General features: G+C 36.7%; 1 protein-coding gene across 2 annotated transcripts in view; it reads left to right on the top strand.

Moving 5' to 3' along the window:
• Window positions 1-2,467, top strand: part of larp7 (La ribonucleoprotein 7, transcriptional regulator) — a 127,355-nt gene extending 124,888 nt beyond the window's left edge. The window contains exons 11-13 of one of the 2 annotated variants that reach the window (XM_079810960.1): window positions 477-636; window positions 729-820; window positions 955-2,467. In XM_079810960.1, coding sequence (XP_079667086.1) covers window positions 477-636; window positions 729-820; window positions 955-1,029 — 327 coding nt within the window. In that variant the 3' untranslated portion in view covers window positions 1,030-2,467. The remainder of the gene's footprint in view (window positions 1-476; window positions 637-728; window positions 821-954) is intronic. The other variant, XM_079810961.1, reaches the window with a different exon arrangement.
• Window positions 2,468-17,309: the final 14,842 nt, after the last annotated feature.

Raw genomic sequence — 17,309 nt, 5'->3', positions numbered from 1 at the left:
AACATGTAGGAGAACTTCATCAAGAAAGAATTTTGCTTCCATCTTATTGCCTTCCTGAATTATTGCATGTCAAAGAAAGGTTGTTTTTATCAGCAGTTTCTCCACATGAGAATGTCCAATTGTAATGGAATTTATATTTTCTGAAATTTTAAAAAGGGTTCTATCAAACGATACCTACCTGTTGACTCTCCTTGCTATAGTTTTGGAGTTATGAGTCTTTACTTTTGTGTGTGTCACTCAGAAAAAAACAACTCTAAAGATACCTTCAGGTTTTTAAAGACGCATAAAAAACGGTCACAAACAAATAGACTGCACAAACACAGAACAACAGCCTACCGACAAACAGACTGTTGCCATCTTGGATGTCATAGGAGAAGCTGCTAATACTACTGCTACTGACACAACATCGAGTTAACCGAACTGGACAGGGAACAAGTAATGTCATTTATAAGAGCTGTTTCTTTTCATATGTGCAGGATTTGCTGTCTGAGATGTCTGCTGTGGCTTATGTTGACATTCTTGATGGAGATGCGGAGGGTCATGTTCGCTTCAAGAGCCCTGAGGATGCACAGACAGTCATTACAGCCCGATCAGAATTTCAGAAAAAATACAACTGGAACCTTGAACTACTCTCAGGTTAGAAGGATTATTTTCTTAGATTTTTTTTTTAGTTCCAAACTATAATTTTTAAAGATGAGGAAAAAATGTATTCTGCATTGGATAAAAAGGTGACCATGAGCAGAGGTACTGGCAGAAGATTTTGGTGGACCGACAAGCAAAGCTGAACAGTCCTAGAGAAAAAAAGCGTGGAACAGAAAAGGTAACAAACTACTACAGTACTACTTACTTTTACAGTAAAAAATAAAGGCAGTCACAGAGCTAAACAGATTTTAAGTGGAAATTAAGTTACTGTTTTATTTCATCAGTATCACATAATATTTGTGTATTTCATAGCTCATTTCTAAAGCTGAGAAAATCATCATTGCTCGGACCAAGGAAGCAAGCAAGCATATCCGCTTTGATGACTAACAGTCTGAGCAATAATTCCTTCAGCAACAACAAAAACTGTAAAAGTTATTTCTTTTTTGCTTGGTGTTGATCAGACCTGTTATGTTGTTATTATTAGAATGTTCAGTAATAAATGTCTCAAGCAAAAAAAGCGAAACTCATTCAAGTTTACAGATCTGGTTTGGAGTCTAGTATGCAGTGTGTGAAGTATGTATGTATGTATGTATGCATGTAAAATGTAGTGTGCCATCTTTTCTGAATGAAACAAGCAGGGCTACATGGATTTTGATGGCCTGAGAAGGCTCCAAAATCAATTGCACATATAGTTATGTTCGCATGTTGGCTTTTTTAAATAAAATATTTTTCTGAAAGCAATAATGTTTTGGAAGAAATTTGGATTTCTTCCAAAGGATTTGCGGCAGAAGTGGCGTACGGATGAAACGTAGGACGTGCGTACGCACAGAAATATTCGGATTTAAAAAACCGTGCGCACGCACATACTACGCAGTTTTCCTTTAATAAATCACAATCAATTCTAAATGTAGCGCAGCTTTTGCGGCTTCATGTCACGCCCATAGTTGACCATAAATCGTCCGTGAAACGCCCACAGGTTAATATTCATCGATTGCGAAATCATGGCAAACAGAGAGGAAATAAAAAAAACGTAACTTCACTCAATTTGAAGTAGAAGTTATCGATGGCGAGGTGGAAAAGAGGAGAAAAATTTTGTTTTTGGAGGGCACAGTGTGGGCATTACTAATGCCAAAAAGGCACTGGAGTGGCAAAAGGTTGCAGACGCCGTAAATGCTGTAGCCTCACAACCTCGGACCTTGGCCGAAATAAAAAAGAAATGGTCGGACATCAAAGTCGAGGCAAAAAAGTGTCTAGCGCTCCATCGCCAGAGAGTGTCCTCGTTTGCCAGCAAGGCTTCTTGCTGTCTGAAGATGAGGTGAAAGTCAACCTCGCCTAGTGCGCTGTGTTTTTATGTAAGCACACACATTACTATATTAAGAAATGGAAAAGTACTCAGCTGCACAGAAGTGAGATTTTGAACATTGTGTTCACAGACACAAAAACAAGTTATAACTAATGTTGCCTTCACATGCTATTGGAAATTTCCTTCTTCCCACTTCTGAAGTCATGATTACTATCTCATCGCATTCAAATGTTGACTTGTTCATGTCTAATTTTTACCTAGGAAGCTAGTTTTTACGATAAAAGGTAGCACTACTTCTTATCAGAGCCTTCCACCAAATTTCCATACCTATCCAAGTCATTCATCACAAACGGTATCAATGTCAGTAGGCTATACTTATTGAATTTTGGCCGCACAACAAGGTGTCACTGTGGCCTCAACACTTTCCCCTTGCCTACTTTGAGCTCGATTGCTATGTCTGAGGTAAACCACGCCCTCCTCATTACCCTGCGGACAAAGAAATGTAAAAATAAATAAATGTGGAAATAAATAAAAATAGAAATTAATAAATGTATAAATAAATAAAAGAATAAATAAATAAATGTGGAAAAAAGGAAATAAATGTATAAATAATTATTTATTTGAGTTTTTTTTGCTTTTCTATGTATATTTATTTATATATTTATTAGGGCTGGGCAAATTAACGAGTTAACGCGGGCGATTTATTTTTTTCAGCTTAACGCATTAAAAATATTTAACGCAAATAACGCAGCGTCCGTTTTTATATACATTTTTGCCTAGTACATGATCACGCTCCTATTCATGTAAATGCTTCCAAGCGCGACAAGACACAAGAGAACGTGCTGTATGTCAATGTCCTGTCTGTTGTTATTCGGTGTACAATCTGCCTAGATCCCACACACCTTCTACCTATTTTTAGTTTACAACCTCAGGCTAGGTAAAGCAGGTCAAATCCTTAACTAGATCATAAATATAAATTTATACTCACTCCCCAGAAGAACAGACCCCCTCCGTGTCTGGTTCAGATCAACTCGTTTAGAAAGCAGAGACGTGGCAAACGGTTTCTTTTTATAAATCAATTATAAGTAGATTTATTTTTCCAATAACAAAAAGTTTTACATACAATCAAATAAAAGTTTACAAAAAGAAAAGTCTTAAGTAACAAAAGCGGCAGTTCACAAGTGTCACCAGCAGATGTCAGGCTCGGATCATCAAGCAATGGAGAAGCAGCATAACGCTCTCAGCTTCTGGTGTTCATACAGAGATCAATACCTTATATACCATTTCATTATCACACCTCTTCATCACATATTCAATTACATAGGCACAGTTCATCCAATCCTAGATTTTGAACGATTGTCAACTCCCTCAATTCCTTCAACATTTTAGTATATAATGCTCTGTATTCTTTCATTCTTCTTCTTCTGGCTTGGTTCCTTAATCTCCTCCTTCGTCTCGTCTGCAAGACATCATCCTGGGTAAAACCTGTTTCTTCATTCAATACTTGGTTACATTTATAAATGACCTTTATACATATGACTTAGTGTTTTTCTTCATCTTTTTAATAAAGCAGATTGCCTAAAACATATCTCAGCGTGTTCATTTCAATTATTCAATAAAATACTTTTACAAAGTCTTTGTCTCCATGTCTTTACTATAAAACCAAATAAAACATTTTTACAACAGTCTTTGCTTCCGTGTTTTTACTATAAAACCAAATAAAACATTTTCACCAAACCATGTGTCTGTATTCTTGCTATGCACCAAAGTAAAACATTTTTACAATATCATATTGTCATGTTTTTCCATGCTTACAAAGTCATTTATGAAAGTTGTATAAGAAAAACCTCCTTTAGGCTCCTCGGCCTTATAAACAGTTTATACATAAAAATTGTAAAATAAAAACTTCTTATAAAAGTTTCTTGGCCATATAAACAACTTCTTTATTTCACTTTGCTGCTTCTGTTCTACATGTGGCTCTTATAAAGTCCAGTATAAAGGTTCTCTATAAAACCTCCACTACATTTTCTATATATTTCCAACATCATAAAACCATGCATAACATATCTGTGTGGTTAACATAGGCCTCTTTACATTTGGCATCATCCTTGGTTACACATTGGGAGCAAGACCTCCATACATTAGGCCGTCTCCCTGTACATACATTGGGAATAAAAGAATCAATTTCATCATTATTCTAACATGCCCCTCATGCAAATTTTAGTCTTTTATTTCCAAATCAAGATAATTCACACAACACTTCCTTTTCTTGTCATACTTGGTTAATTGAGCATAAACATGTCCAGTTTCAGTATAAACATTTCTTTGAGATATGTTCATATATTTCTCTACCCAGGGCCTTTTATTTATTGGTCTGATCGATTCACTAACTATTATTTTTCCGTTAATTCGGGTTGTGGAAGGCCAATTTCTTGTACTCTGCTTAATTATTGTTAAGTATGCTCCAAATCTAACTCGCATCCATCTACCATTAGTTATCTCATGTGGACATGCCCCAATTAACTGCCCATCAGGAGCTTCACAGATAAATGCGCGGCTCTTTCCATTACTCAGCTGAATGTCGGAATTAGAGCCTCCGGTATCACTCTCCTGGAGTCCTGAGGGGTCAATTGGGGATTGGCCTTCGGCCTTTCTCTCAATCGGAGGTCCTTCATCTCTTTGAGCTACAAGATAAAATATTCCATTGTGTTTAATCACTCTCAAATCACTGCCCCTTCCTTTTGCATGTAACACATGTACAAACAATTGGTCTTCCTTCCTCCAGAGTCTATGAGCTAACCGATCGCTATACACTTCTTTCGCCACTGGGTGGAGCTTCATGAACATATATTTCAATTTATCCATCATTTCCACATTTATCATTTCTACCAGCTCAAATACATCAAAACAGTACTCCATAACATCTTGTTCATTGTACCATATCACTGTGTTGGTTTTAGTAAAACATGCATTGCATAGGCTTCCCATTGACAGAAGAACCTCATTATCCGTCCACAACATTTTATGGCATTTCATACATTCATCTTCCTTAGTTATTATCCAGCAATCTCGGTGTCTTGTAATTATATGGCCTGTGATGCTCCTCTTTAGCTCCTATAAACAAAATCCAACCTTCCTTTTAATTTCTATATCTTTCCTTTTTTTTTTTTTCTTACACAGTATCCTCTATATAAAATATAAAATTGTAATTTTACCATTGTCCCGAAATCATCGAGTGTGTCCAAAGTACTGTCTGGTTCCCCCTAGTTCCTCATTCTCCTATCAGCCATCTTTTAGGATTTCTGTTCCTTTGAACCTTTATGCTATCTCTATTTTTCTAGACCCTGCTCAGGCTTCTTATAGGTCTCGCCACACCTACATTTCCCTGGGGAGTGTCCCCAGGCTGGGGAGCCACACTGTTCGACCTTGACCTCGTCTGGTCACAACATCTAATATATTTGCACAATCTCCATGTTACTAACATACATAATCGGAACATTCTTCCTAATCCGGTGCACTCAATTAAGATTAGCACAAACACTACCGTTGTCATAGTCAATATTAATTTAAAGTTATTCATTAGCCATTTTATTGAGGCGAATGTATTCTCTCCTATTCCTGCCATTTTCAGGAATCGTTTCTTCACCTTCTCATTCATGGTTTGAATTCCATCCTTCAGTGTCATCCTTCTGGGCTCTACATGTTCTAGTTGTTTGTTGTAAAATTGTTTTCTCGCTACCATAAAATAAAAAGGAAATGGTGGCATACACCTACCATTTTCCTGTGAACTGAAGGTAGGGTGTCAGCATAAATTGTTTTTTCAGTTGCTACTGGTTCTGAAACCATTCTGCATATTCCTTGATTTATCTCATTTCTCCTCCAATTCCCATCTACCTTTTCATTGTTACACGTCCATCCCGTGTACATCCATCGGTAGATACTTGCACTCCACACTACTGTCCAAAATCTTTTGAAGTCAACCATTTTTTCCTCTTTTGACAGTTTTCCCCTATCACCCCATGTCATCATAAATGCGGGCTCAGGGATATTCTCTTTTCCATGGTACTCCTTTATTTCTTTAGGAATTTTCCACAACATAACTTCTTTATCTCGTTTTGCTCTCACCCTTACAATTGGATTTGGATAATATTTTCCTAATAGGTTGTTGTCATAACTGACAACTACCCCTTCTCCTTTCTCCATATCTGTTATTTTGATCGGAATTACTTTTTCATTCTCTCTTGTGGCTACATCTTCCAATATGTCAAATAATCTAAACTGAAGTATCATCTGATCTGTCATTGTGCTATCTTCCGTGATTATATCTATCCATTTTTGAGAGTGCTCCAACATAGTCATTAATTTTACACCTTGACTTATGATTCCATTTGCATTACTAAACAATAACCAATGTTCCCTGTCATCGTGTTTATTTTCTGCTCCGTCCTCGTCTACCTCACACTTCCATTTCTTCATGCACTCACATCCGATCCAACTCATCTCATGTTCCTTACAATCTTTACCATTAAATTGTTTGATCAATTTTTCTATAACTTTTTCTCTCCATATATTGTGCAACTTCCAATTATAGCTTGTTTCGGCGCATTTCTTTAAGTCCTTATCACTACACTCTTCCCAGGATTTGTTCGTTTTAATGCTTATCTGATAAAGCTTCTCCTCGTTCTTTCCGAACTCATTTCGTTCCAAAGCTATTTCAGCTATTCTTGTACTTTCGCTATACCACTTCAATCCAGGAATTGGATTGCTTAATTTCTCTCTTGTTTCATACATCGTGTACTTTTCGTCTGTGAATTCTTCTTTACATTCAATTCTGATGTTTCTATCCTCTACTCTTTTCATTTTTTTTCCCGTTTGTCTCAGGCGACTTCTCCTGCTCTAACTCTCTCCCTTTCTCACTCTGCCCTTCATTTATCAGAAAGGTTGTGTCCACCTCATAATCTGGATCAATTTGTACTGTGTCTATTTCTTCCTCTATTCCTGCATCATTTAGTTTAGTTCTAGTCCATAATACAATTAAGGCTATCGCAATGATAATTACCGCTCCCGCCACAACGGGTCGCTGCGTACACGTCTGATTCCACCTTCGTTCTCTCCTGGGATTTCTTGACCTTGAAGGCCCACGTCGGTTCTCTGCCTCCATTCCTGTAATACATCAAGCTTCCCTTGGTGTTTTAATTCTCAAGTGCTTCACAAATTCACCAACTCTAGTCTTCCTTACGAGTCTTGTGTAATAAGTATTGAAGAGATTTTTAATACTTCAATTGGGCTTATTTCCCCTTCTTAAAAATCCTTCAATATCCATTCCCCTTCACTGCAATTGCAGGGTTTAAAGTATTTCCATACTTACATTGCTTGATGACCGAGCCGTTTCTTACTGCCCACTCTTCAGTATATTACTATTGCAATTGTATTTCTCTATTTTGGCTTTTCTGCCAGCCACAGTCTCTTTCATAGCTTTCATTTTACACTTTGGTTACATAGCTGTCTTTTAGCTATATCCTTTTGTTCTTTGATTCTAATAACCTTCACCTTCCATCCAGAAAATTTACAGCTCACACACTGAAATCTCATGGTTACTCACTATCATTTAGTTAAAATGAGGTTATTTTTGCTCCACACGCCATTCTGCTCCAGCTGGACCGTGTGCTTATCTATGATTTTCATTACTCTGTCTTTCTTAGTAATTAAATCTTTGAATGGTTTAGTTGGATGTTTATTTGTTAATTTTATCCACACAGAATCTCCCACCTGACATCTATCCTCAGGTTGTTCGATTTCTGTTTTGGCTTCTCTAATCCCCGTATTCATATTAACGAAGTACAAAGCCTCTTCCATATGTTCATCCCATTCCGTATTGTTATAGTTTGCCTGAAAAAAGCTTTTCAAGCTGCCGATTGATCGTTCACTCAATCCATTGCTTTCTGGACGATAACGTACGGACTTAATCAATTTGATATGTTTCTCCGCTAGCCAGTTTTCAAGCTGATTTCCCACAAAGTACGATCCGTTATCTACTCTGATGAATTCTGGTCTATTCCACGCGGACATTAATTCACTAAGTGCTTTGATTATATTTTTAGCACTAGGGTCTTTTAATGGCTTAGCCCAAATCTTATTCAGATATGCCTCCACTACTATTAAAAAGAATTTATTACCCTTTTTAGTGCGTGGGTTGAGTGGACCAGCTATGTCTAAGTCCCACTCTACATTTGCCTTGTCTGGGAGTATCCTGCCATAATCTTTTCTGATTGTTCTGTGATATCCCTTTCTCATGCAGCTCTCGCATTTCAGCTTGATATCTCTATATTTCTTCCTCCAATTAGGAATATTTATGTTATTGTCTGACAGTATTTTCCCCATTAGATTTACACCGGGGTGTTTTAAACAGTCATGCAGCTTTTGAAGCGCACCTGTTCCCTTATCTTCGATTATAACCACTCTCCTTAGCCTGGCTAATTTGTCAACGGCTTCATTCCCTTGTGATAATTCTGTCTTCTCCTTCGAGTGACCCTTCTGGTGGATTACGACTAAGTCTAAATCTTTCACTAAAGAATTTATGTCCTTCCACAGCTGCTCATGTTCAATGGGCTTTTTATTGTACTTACAGAAACCATTCTGTTCCCAAACTTCCACGTTTTAATTTAGACTTGCCTCTACATATTTACTGTCGTTGACTATAACAACTTGTTTGGCATTCATTTCTTTCAATTTTTCTAGTGCCTTAAGCACTGCCATTACTTCCGCTGTTTGGGCTGTACCAGGACAAGATCCCTTGTCTGTTACTTCGTTACCTTTTTTCTTTTTGATTATATACGCCCAATGGGCTTCGTTATCTGCCAAAGTTTTAGATCCATCAGTATATACCATTATTCCTTTAAACAATGGTAAACTTTTCTTCTGACATTTCTTACGCTCCTTGTTGATTATAGTTATGCTAGGATCTAGTATAACGTTCTGCCATCTCTGCCATCTGGTATTTTGGGCCTTAGCATCTTTGATCTTATTTTTATTCAGATGAGCCATTACCATCTCATCGGTGTTAATCAGTATTTGCCTTTCTCTGGCCAGACCTTTTAGCTCTGCATATCTTTTACTGATTGCAGCCAATTTCTTCTCAACTGGTAGAAATTTTTTCTCTGGGCTCTCCCAGTTTCCTGTCATAATGCGTATTGGTATACAGCTTTTTTCGTTCCGCATTATTAGTTGATAACCAGCCTCGTCTATATCTAGATCAACTTCTAAATCTTTGTCATCCTCTCTGCCTTCCAGCTGTCCTGAGCACAAAATTGCTTCCTTTAAAGCACTAAGTGCATTTTCCGCATCCTCAGTCCATTTTAATTTGTTCCCTTTTATTGTGGCATAAATCGGTTTCGCCATTTGACTACATTTTGGAATCACGTCTCTGACATAATTCATTAGTCCCATCATCTGTTGTACATTTTTGACGTTTTCTGGTGTCTTTATTTCAGCTATTCTTTCCTTCATAGTCTGTGTGACACCTCGATTGCCTGCAGACACCCAGAATCCTAGAAACTCAACTAGGTCCGTCATAATTTCACTTTTCTTTATGTTGATTTTCAGTCCTGCCTCTGCTACTCTTTTCAACACCTCCTTTACGGTGTTCACGTGTTCTTTTTCATCTTCGTTTGTAATCAAAATGTCATCAATGTATACTTCTACTGGCAGATCCTTTAATATCTCCATCATCACTGCCTGGAACACTACGGAAGAGTTGACATACCCTTGTGGCAAACGTTGGTATAAGTAATGTTTGTTTCCCACAGTAAAGGCAGTTTTTTCCTGACTATTCTCTGTTATTGGGACTGCCCAAAATCCATTAATCAAGTCCAATTTTGTCAGAAATTTGCCGTCTTTTAATTTCTCAATCGTGTCTCTTGCATTGATCAGATATCGACGGTCTGGACGGATTAATTTATTAAGGGCCCTAAAATTTGTTACTAATCTAAATCCTTGATTTCCTGGTTTTGGCACTAATTGCAGAGGACTGTTTGTGATCACTGAAGGCACTTCTTTAATAACTCCCTGATCCAATAATTCCCTTATTGTTTGATCCAGCTCACTTTTTCCCAATTTGTTTATTGGATATTGTCTCTGTGGCTTGTGTGTTCCGCCTAGAATTTCATGTGCATATTTTTGATCAACTAGTCCAGTATCATTTTTGTATTTTCCGCATGGAGTCTGTCTCAATGCTTGTATCAATTCCTCCCTTGATTCTTCACTACCAATCATCTTATTTTTGATGCGAGTTAATTCCTGTTCTGTATCTACTTCCTTCAATCTCAGCACCTTTTTAAGATCTCTTCCTGCAAGCAAATTTTCATTACCTTTTATCATTTTTACACCAAACTTTTCTCCCATTGGTTCCTCTTTTATATTTCCATTGTATGTCTGAACTAGCACTTTTCCTGTGTAATTTATTGGCTCTGTTGTGGAGGATATCTGAGCTCCTGTATCTAACAGGAATTCCACACCTTTCACTTTTACAAACAAATCTTCATCTCTTTCCAAAACTCTCTTATCACAGATATGCTCCTTTAACCCTTTAAGACCTAAGGGTATTTTTACAATTAATTTTCCGCCTGGTGTTATTTACTAAAAAAGCTTGTAAAACATCAACCCTGTTGAGCACAGACAATTGACACACCTCTTTTTTTTCAAGACAAGTAGCACTGTCAGTATTTTTGTGTTGCATTGATGTCACCTGAATGTAAAATAAGTTTAGGGGACCATAAAGACAAATGAAAACATAAAACGGAAATTGAATCACTCAAATATTTATTGAAAACACACACAAATAAATAAAAGCTAAGCATATTTCCTCTGGAAAACAGTTTGTTCAAGTCTTTGGAGTCCTGGAACTCAGGAATAAACATGATAACTTATACAGAACTAAAACTATTTACATTTTTCCAAAAAAAGTCCAGGCGCTTTTGGCCTCTTTGGATTTTGGATATTTACTGGTGCCAAGCCTCAAAACAGTTCCTATCAGGAACTTCTCCACAAACTTTCTTCTCAAACTTTTTCCTCAAACTTTCTCCACAAAACTGCAGCGCGTCTCTCTCTCTATCTCCTCAACACTAGCCGTGCGCCTCTCTCTCTCCACAATAACAGAGCAGTGGTAATGCGTAATGACGCACACCAACGTGGATGACGGATCAGCCTGTCATTGGTCAAACCCTCATCCAAAATGGCAGCTAGCATCGCGCTAGCGGCAAAAATGACGGAAAATTTATAAATTATGGACATCAAGTGGATATATCTTGGATGTAAGCGTTTTGATTTATTGCTGAACAACTCCAAAAAGATGCACATGTTCCAGGCTGGATAGAAAACCTTCTGTAAAGGCTACAAAGACACCAAAGACACCCCCGTGATGGCTAGCTCGTTAGCTTTCTGCTGGAAAAAACGGTAAGAAAATCGATAAAAGTTTCATGAAATAATATAGATATTTATCGGAGGTGCCGTGTGACGTCGTGGGCGATGCCGTCGGGCTCTGAGGGTTAACAGGCCAATTTCGTTTCATTGTTCATTATTTTCTGTGTTGTCTCTATCTCGTACATTTTTTATCCTTTTTGAGTGGCTTCTTGTACTTCTGTACTATGAGTCACTTTGTTTCTGCCAAATCTTTTCACACTGGAATCAGTGCCTCTGCGTTTTTGAATCACTTGATCTTTCTGTGCTGAGGTTAACTTCTCCCATTCTCCTGCTGGAACATAACTTGTTTTTTGCGCACTACCATTTCTGCCATCCTTAAAGGGTTTTCTGGCACTACTATTCTTCTGCCATGCTGGCTTCCTTGTATTCCAGGTTTTGGGCCTATTAGACTGACCTTTCTCACCCTGCCTAGCTTGGAATCTTGTGTTATATGGTCTCGCGTTCTCCACGGTGGCTCTCTGTTTATTCATTACTTTATCTTTTTGTTGTTTTTGAACCCTAGCTCCTTGTGGTTCCTTTCTTTTCACAAACTGACTATTTAAATCATATTCAGCTAGTCTCTCTTCTATCTGTTTTTTGGTCGTGCTATTCAGTATGGTTCCTAACTTTTGCCCTCCTGGTATTTTACGCCCTACGTCTCGTAGCAGCCTTACTTTATCTGACATTGGGATTTCATCCTCAATTGATAACCATACACTAAGTAAGGGCATTTGCTCTCTGCTTGCATTTACTAACATATCTTTCCATTGTTTGTATTTGTCTTCAACTCCTGTAAGGTCTCTAACCTTTTCTAAGGCCTTCGCCGTTATGGCATGTCCTGTGCACGTGTGCACTAATCTTGTTATTGCCTCAGAACCTAAGCCAGCCTGCGTTGCCGCTTTAATGATTCTATCCATATAACTGCAGTAATCTTCATTTGATTTCCTTGAACCTATTTGGTTTCTCACAACGTCAGTTAATTTTAACTCTAATAACTTTGCTTGGACATTTTGCTCCTCACTTCTCTCTCCCTCTGTTCTCCGTGGAGTGCTGAACTGCAGCTGCCTTACTGGAGTTTCCCTTTCACTGGGGGTTTCCCGTCTCTCTAACTCTTCTTGATTTACAGCCTCTTCGCTCTCTTCCTCCCAGATTTCTTCTGGGGCTTTGTTCAGATTCTCAATTTGTCTAAAAGCTCTAGTTGTTTCTAAATCTCTTCGTAATTGTTTATTCTGATTCTTCAATATTTTTATTACATTATCCAATTCTTTCACCATCTTTCTATTATACTCATATCCTTCTTGGAATAAAGTCTGTTTGCCTGCCTTCGACCAACCTTCTTGTTCCGCTATTTCTGTCGCAGACGGGGACATACTGGCAGTCTTTATTTGACCATAAGTTAATTCCTTTTCAGGTATTACTCTTTTATTCCATTTACTTAACAATTCCTGATCTCTTTTCTTTCCACTGGGATTTCTATACTTAGTTCCCCTTAACTCTACTTCTGGCCAATCATTCTGTATTTGTTTTGTTACTCTCTGTAATGTTATTTTCACACCTTTTTTGTGCTTTAATCTAGTCTCTTTTCTGAGCACTATCTCTTCCTCACTGATATCACAATCAGTACTAATCCTTGTGGAATCTAATTCCTCATCTTCACTCTCCTCAGAACTTGAATTGTTTTCTCTGTCAGTTCTTTTTCCTGTTACTCCAATCGGAGTTCTATTTTCAGAAACTAGGTTTCTTCGCTCACCTAGCTCAGTTTCTTCCCTAGCTTCTTCCATATCTCTATTTATTACTCCTTGCCTTTCAGGAGTATTACTTCTCTCATCAATTGTTTGTTCTTCGGACATTTTCTTCAGAAACTTTTTAATTGATTTCATATACTTTTGTTTAACAACTTTCTGGATGGAAGTCACAGCTAAAATCGCAATTTGCTCTTATTGTCGATTTTACTTCATCAAGCTTTCTCTATCCATATCAGTACTTAGTATATCTTCAATATTACACTCTAATATGGATCTGCTTTTCACTATGATTCCCATTCAACGATGTGCACTTCGTTGAACAGTTCACATAGTCTATACTAAATCTCTTTTACTAAAGATTTAGCCAATCTCTATTTTTTCAGCCTATTAATGTATTTATCGGAGCGCGCTTCTCTTATATGAGCTCTCAACGCTTTTCTATATTCCGACCTAATACTATAGAGATTCTAGTAGTGTCGTGCATGCACTTAATAACCCTACCCAGGTTATAATAATAATTCTTCCCTGAATTATTTTTCGTCTACAGGATTCGTTCCTTTTTTAGACTTTCATCTCACTCTTTGAGATTTCAACACTACTGGTTTAACCTTTTATTAGGTTTAATATAATTCGTTTCTAAATTATATTTTCGTTTGACTTTATAAGTCCTTCTAGGATTTTTCCTTAATCCTATCTTTAGGCTTTTTAATAACCCATTCCCAGGTTATAATAATAATTCTTCCCTGAATAATTTTTCGTCTACAGGATACCTTCCTTTTTAGACTTTTATCGCTTTCTTCGAGATTTCAAAACTACTGTTAGTTTTAACCTTTCATTAGGTTTAATATAATTCGTTTCTAAATTATATTTTCGTTTGACTTTATAAGTCCTTCTAGGATTTTTCCCTAATCCTATTTTTAAGCTTTCTTTCTTTTGTACTTTCTATACAATAGTCACGTTTTTCGTCAGCACTTTGTTTATTGATTTTGGCCAGAAATCAATAAGCAATCGTGCCCCGCTAGTTGGGCGCCATGTTATTCGGTGTACAATCTGCCTAGATCCCACACACCTTCTACCTATTTTTAGTTTACAACCTCAGGCTAGGTAAAGCAGGTCAAATCCTTAACTAGATCATAAATATAAATTTATACTCACTCCCCAGAAGAACAGACCCCCTCCGTGTCTGGTTCAGATCAACTCGTTTAGAAAGCAGAGACGTGGCAAACGGTTTCTTTTTATAAATCAATTATAAGTAGATTTATTTTTCCAATAACAAAAAGTTTTACATACAATCAAATAAAAGTTTACAAAAAGAAAAGTCTTAAGTAACAAAAGCGGCAGTTCACAAGTGTCACCAGCAGATGTCAGGCTCGGATCATCAAGCAATGGAGAAGCAGCATAACGCTCTCAGCTTCTGGTGTTCATACAGAGATCAATACCTTATATACCATTTCATTATCACACCTCTTCATCACATATTCAATTACATAGGCACAGTTCATCCAATCCTAGATTTTGAACGATTGTCAACTCCCTCAATTCCTTCAACATTTTAGTATATAATGCTCTGTATTCTTTCATTCTTCTTCTTCTGGCTTGGTTCCTTAATCTCCTCCTTCGTCTCGTCTGCAAGACATCATCCTGGGTAAAACCTGTTTCTTCATTCAATACTTGGTTACATTTATAAATGACCTTTATACATATGACTTAGTGTTTTTCTTCATCTTTTTAATAAAGCAGATTGCCTAAAACATATCTCAGCGTGTTCATTTCAATTATTCAATAAAATACTTTTACAAAATCTTTGTCTCCATGTCTTTACTATAAAACCAAATAAAACATTTTTACAACAGTCTTTGCTTCCGTGTTTTTACTATAAAACCAAATAAAACATTTTCACCAAACCATGTGTCTGTATTCTTGCTATGCACCAAAGTAAAACATTTTTACAATATCATATTGTCATGTTTTTCCATGCTTACAAAGTCATTTATGAAAGTTGTATAAGAAAAACCTCCTTTAGGCTCCTCGGCCTTATAAACAGCTTATACATAAAAGTTGTAAAATAAAAACTTCTTATAAAAGTTTCTTGGCCATATAAACAACTTCTTTATTTCACTTTGCTGCTTCTGTTCTACATGTGGCTCTTATAAAGTCCAGTATAAAGGTTCTCTATAAAACCTCCACTACATTTTCTATATATTTCCAACATCATAAAACCATGCATAACATATCTGTGTGGTTAACATAGGCCTCTTTACATTTGGCATCATCCTTGGTTACACATTGGGAGCAAGACCTCCATACATTAGGCCGTCTCCCTGTACATACATTGGGAATAAAAGAATCAATTTCATCATTATTCTAACACTGTGTGGCTGCGTCTCATGTCAGCTAATCGAGGGACACTGACACACACACACACACACACACACACACACACACACACACACACACACACACACACACACACACGATGCACAGACAGACTCGCGTCAGTCTCCTGCTCACATCAAGTTCTCTTTTGCTCTTGAACAAACAATAACAACAACACAGAGAATTTTGAGTGTTCTCATATTAGGAGTCTTAAATTAGTTAAATAACGTCTTAAATTAACTTAAAGAGTTGTGAGGAAATGAGATGCGCGGGTCAGAGCATGTACATGTTCGTCAGCGGGTGTTCTTAAAGTGACAGGAGCACTGATGATGCCTGTCATTAATGTTCATCAAAGAACAACGGGAACAGAGAAAATTGTAGCTTTTAATGATGATTAATCTATATTTCATTTATTATTTATGCAGTTAAGAAAGGTGTTTGATAACTATTACATTTCTGTATATGTCTAACAGGGAAGGCCACAGGTAAAAATAAAATTTATTATAATGGGTTTATGTAAAGATTGTTCACTTAAATTAAAAGTTGTTTTTTTTAAAGCCTAATAAATGTTGAAATTGGGAGCTTTCAGTTATACTGTAATGTAACGTCATTAATATTATGAAATGTATAAAATTTCATAGAGACATTAGTATCAGTGATACTGGCCTTCATTCATAAAAAGATGCCATGACAACACATATTTAAAATATACTGTCTTTAAATTGTTTCTACATTAATTTGGAGAGTAACTGAAATTATTACAATATCAAAATATTAAAAACTTAACATTTTAAAAACTTGCGATTAATCACGATTAATTACAGAATAAAATGCTATTAATTAGTTAATTTTTTTAATCGATTCCCAGCACTAATATTTATTTGTTTTTTACATTTCTTTGTATATTTATTTATTTATGTATTTATTTATTTTTATTTATTTAATTTTGGCAGCTTTGGAAATCCGTAGGATTGCACATAATTCTACTCATTCCCGCAGATTTCACGCTCACATCTGAAGCGCATGCATACAGTAATAAAGCCACCTCTGACATACAAGTGCAAAAATTAGCCCCTTTTCCCAGTTTATTAATGGTCAAATACACTCAAAAATAACATCACAATGCCCATATTGGTGAGTATTAACGTAAACACAGTCGTAACTAGTTCAGGAAGAATGTGTAACAGGAACAGTATTTTGGATCCATGTGTGCGTCAGGTCTTAAAGAGACAGCAGCCGAATAAACATGCCACTCTCTATGTGGTTAATGTTATTCAAACTACAAAAAGACAAACTATCACTTACTGCTCTTGACTGATTAACTTGTGTAACTTTAATGGATTAATCTGTGTTTAATTTTTTACAATGAAGATCCTCCAACTCATACGACCACTTAGGTCGTTTGCTTGAATACAACACACTGGAGCGTTTTCTAAATTAGCGCCCCTAAAGGCAGCAGGCGATATGTCATAGAAACGTTCAACTCAATGCATTGTGGGGGTTTTTAATCTACACGGCAATCGAGGCCAATTCAGGTATTGTATCAGCAAAATTTTATAATGTAAAAATTTGAGAACAAAACAACATGTAGTCAGGGTGCTTTGTGTTTTTTATCCTTCCTTTGTGGTAACTTAGGTTAACTTAGTTACTATTGGTAGTGAATTTACTTTGGAATAAGGTTATAAAGGACATTATAAAATACACTGAAGTAAATGGAAAAGTAAGCCAGCATGAACATCATAACTGCCAGGGCCGGCCCGTGGCATAGGCGGAATAGGCAAATGCTA

This window comes from Gobio gobio, assembly GCF_949357685.1.
Source record: "Gobio gobio genome assembly, chromosome: 2".
Taxonomy (NCBI): domain Eukaryota; kingdom Metazoa; phylum Chordata; class Actinopteri; order Cypriniformes; family Gobionidae; genus Gobio; species Gobio gobio.
Note: the sequence above shows the minus strand (reverse complement) of the source record. Positions and strands in the feature narration are given on the sequence as shown.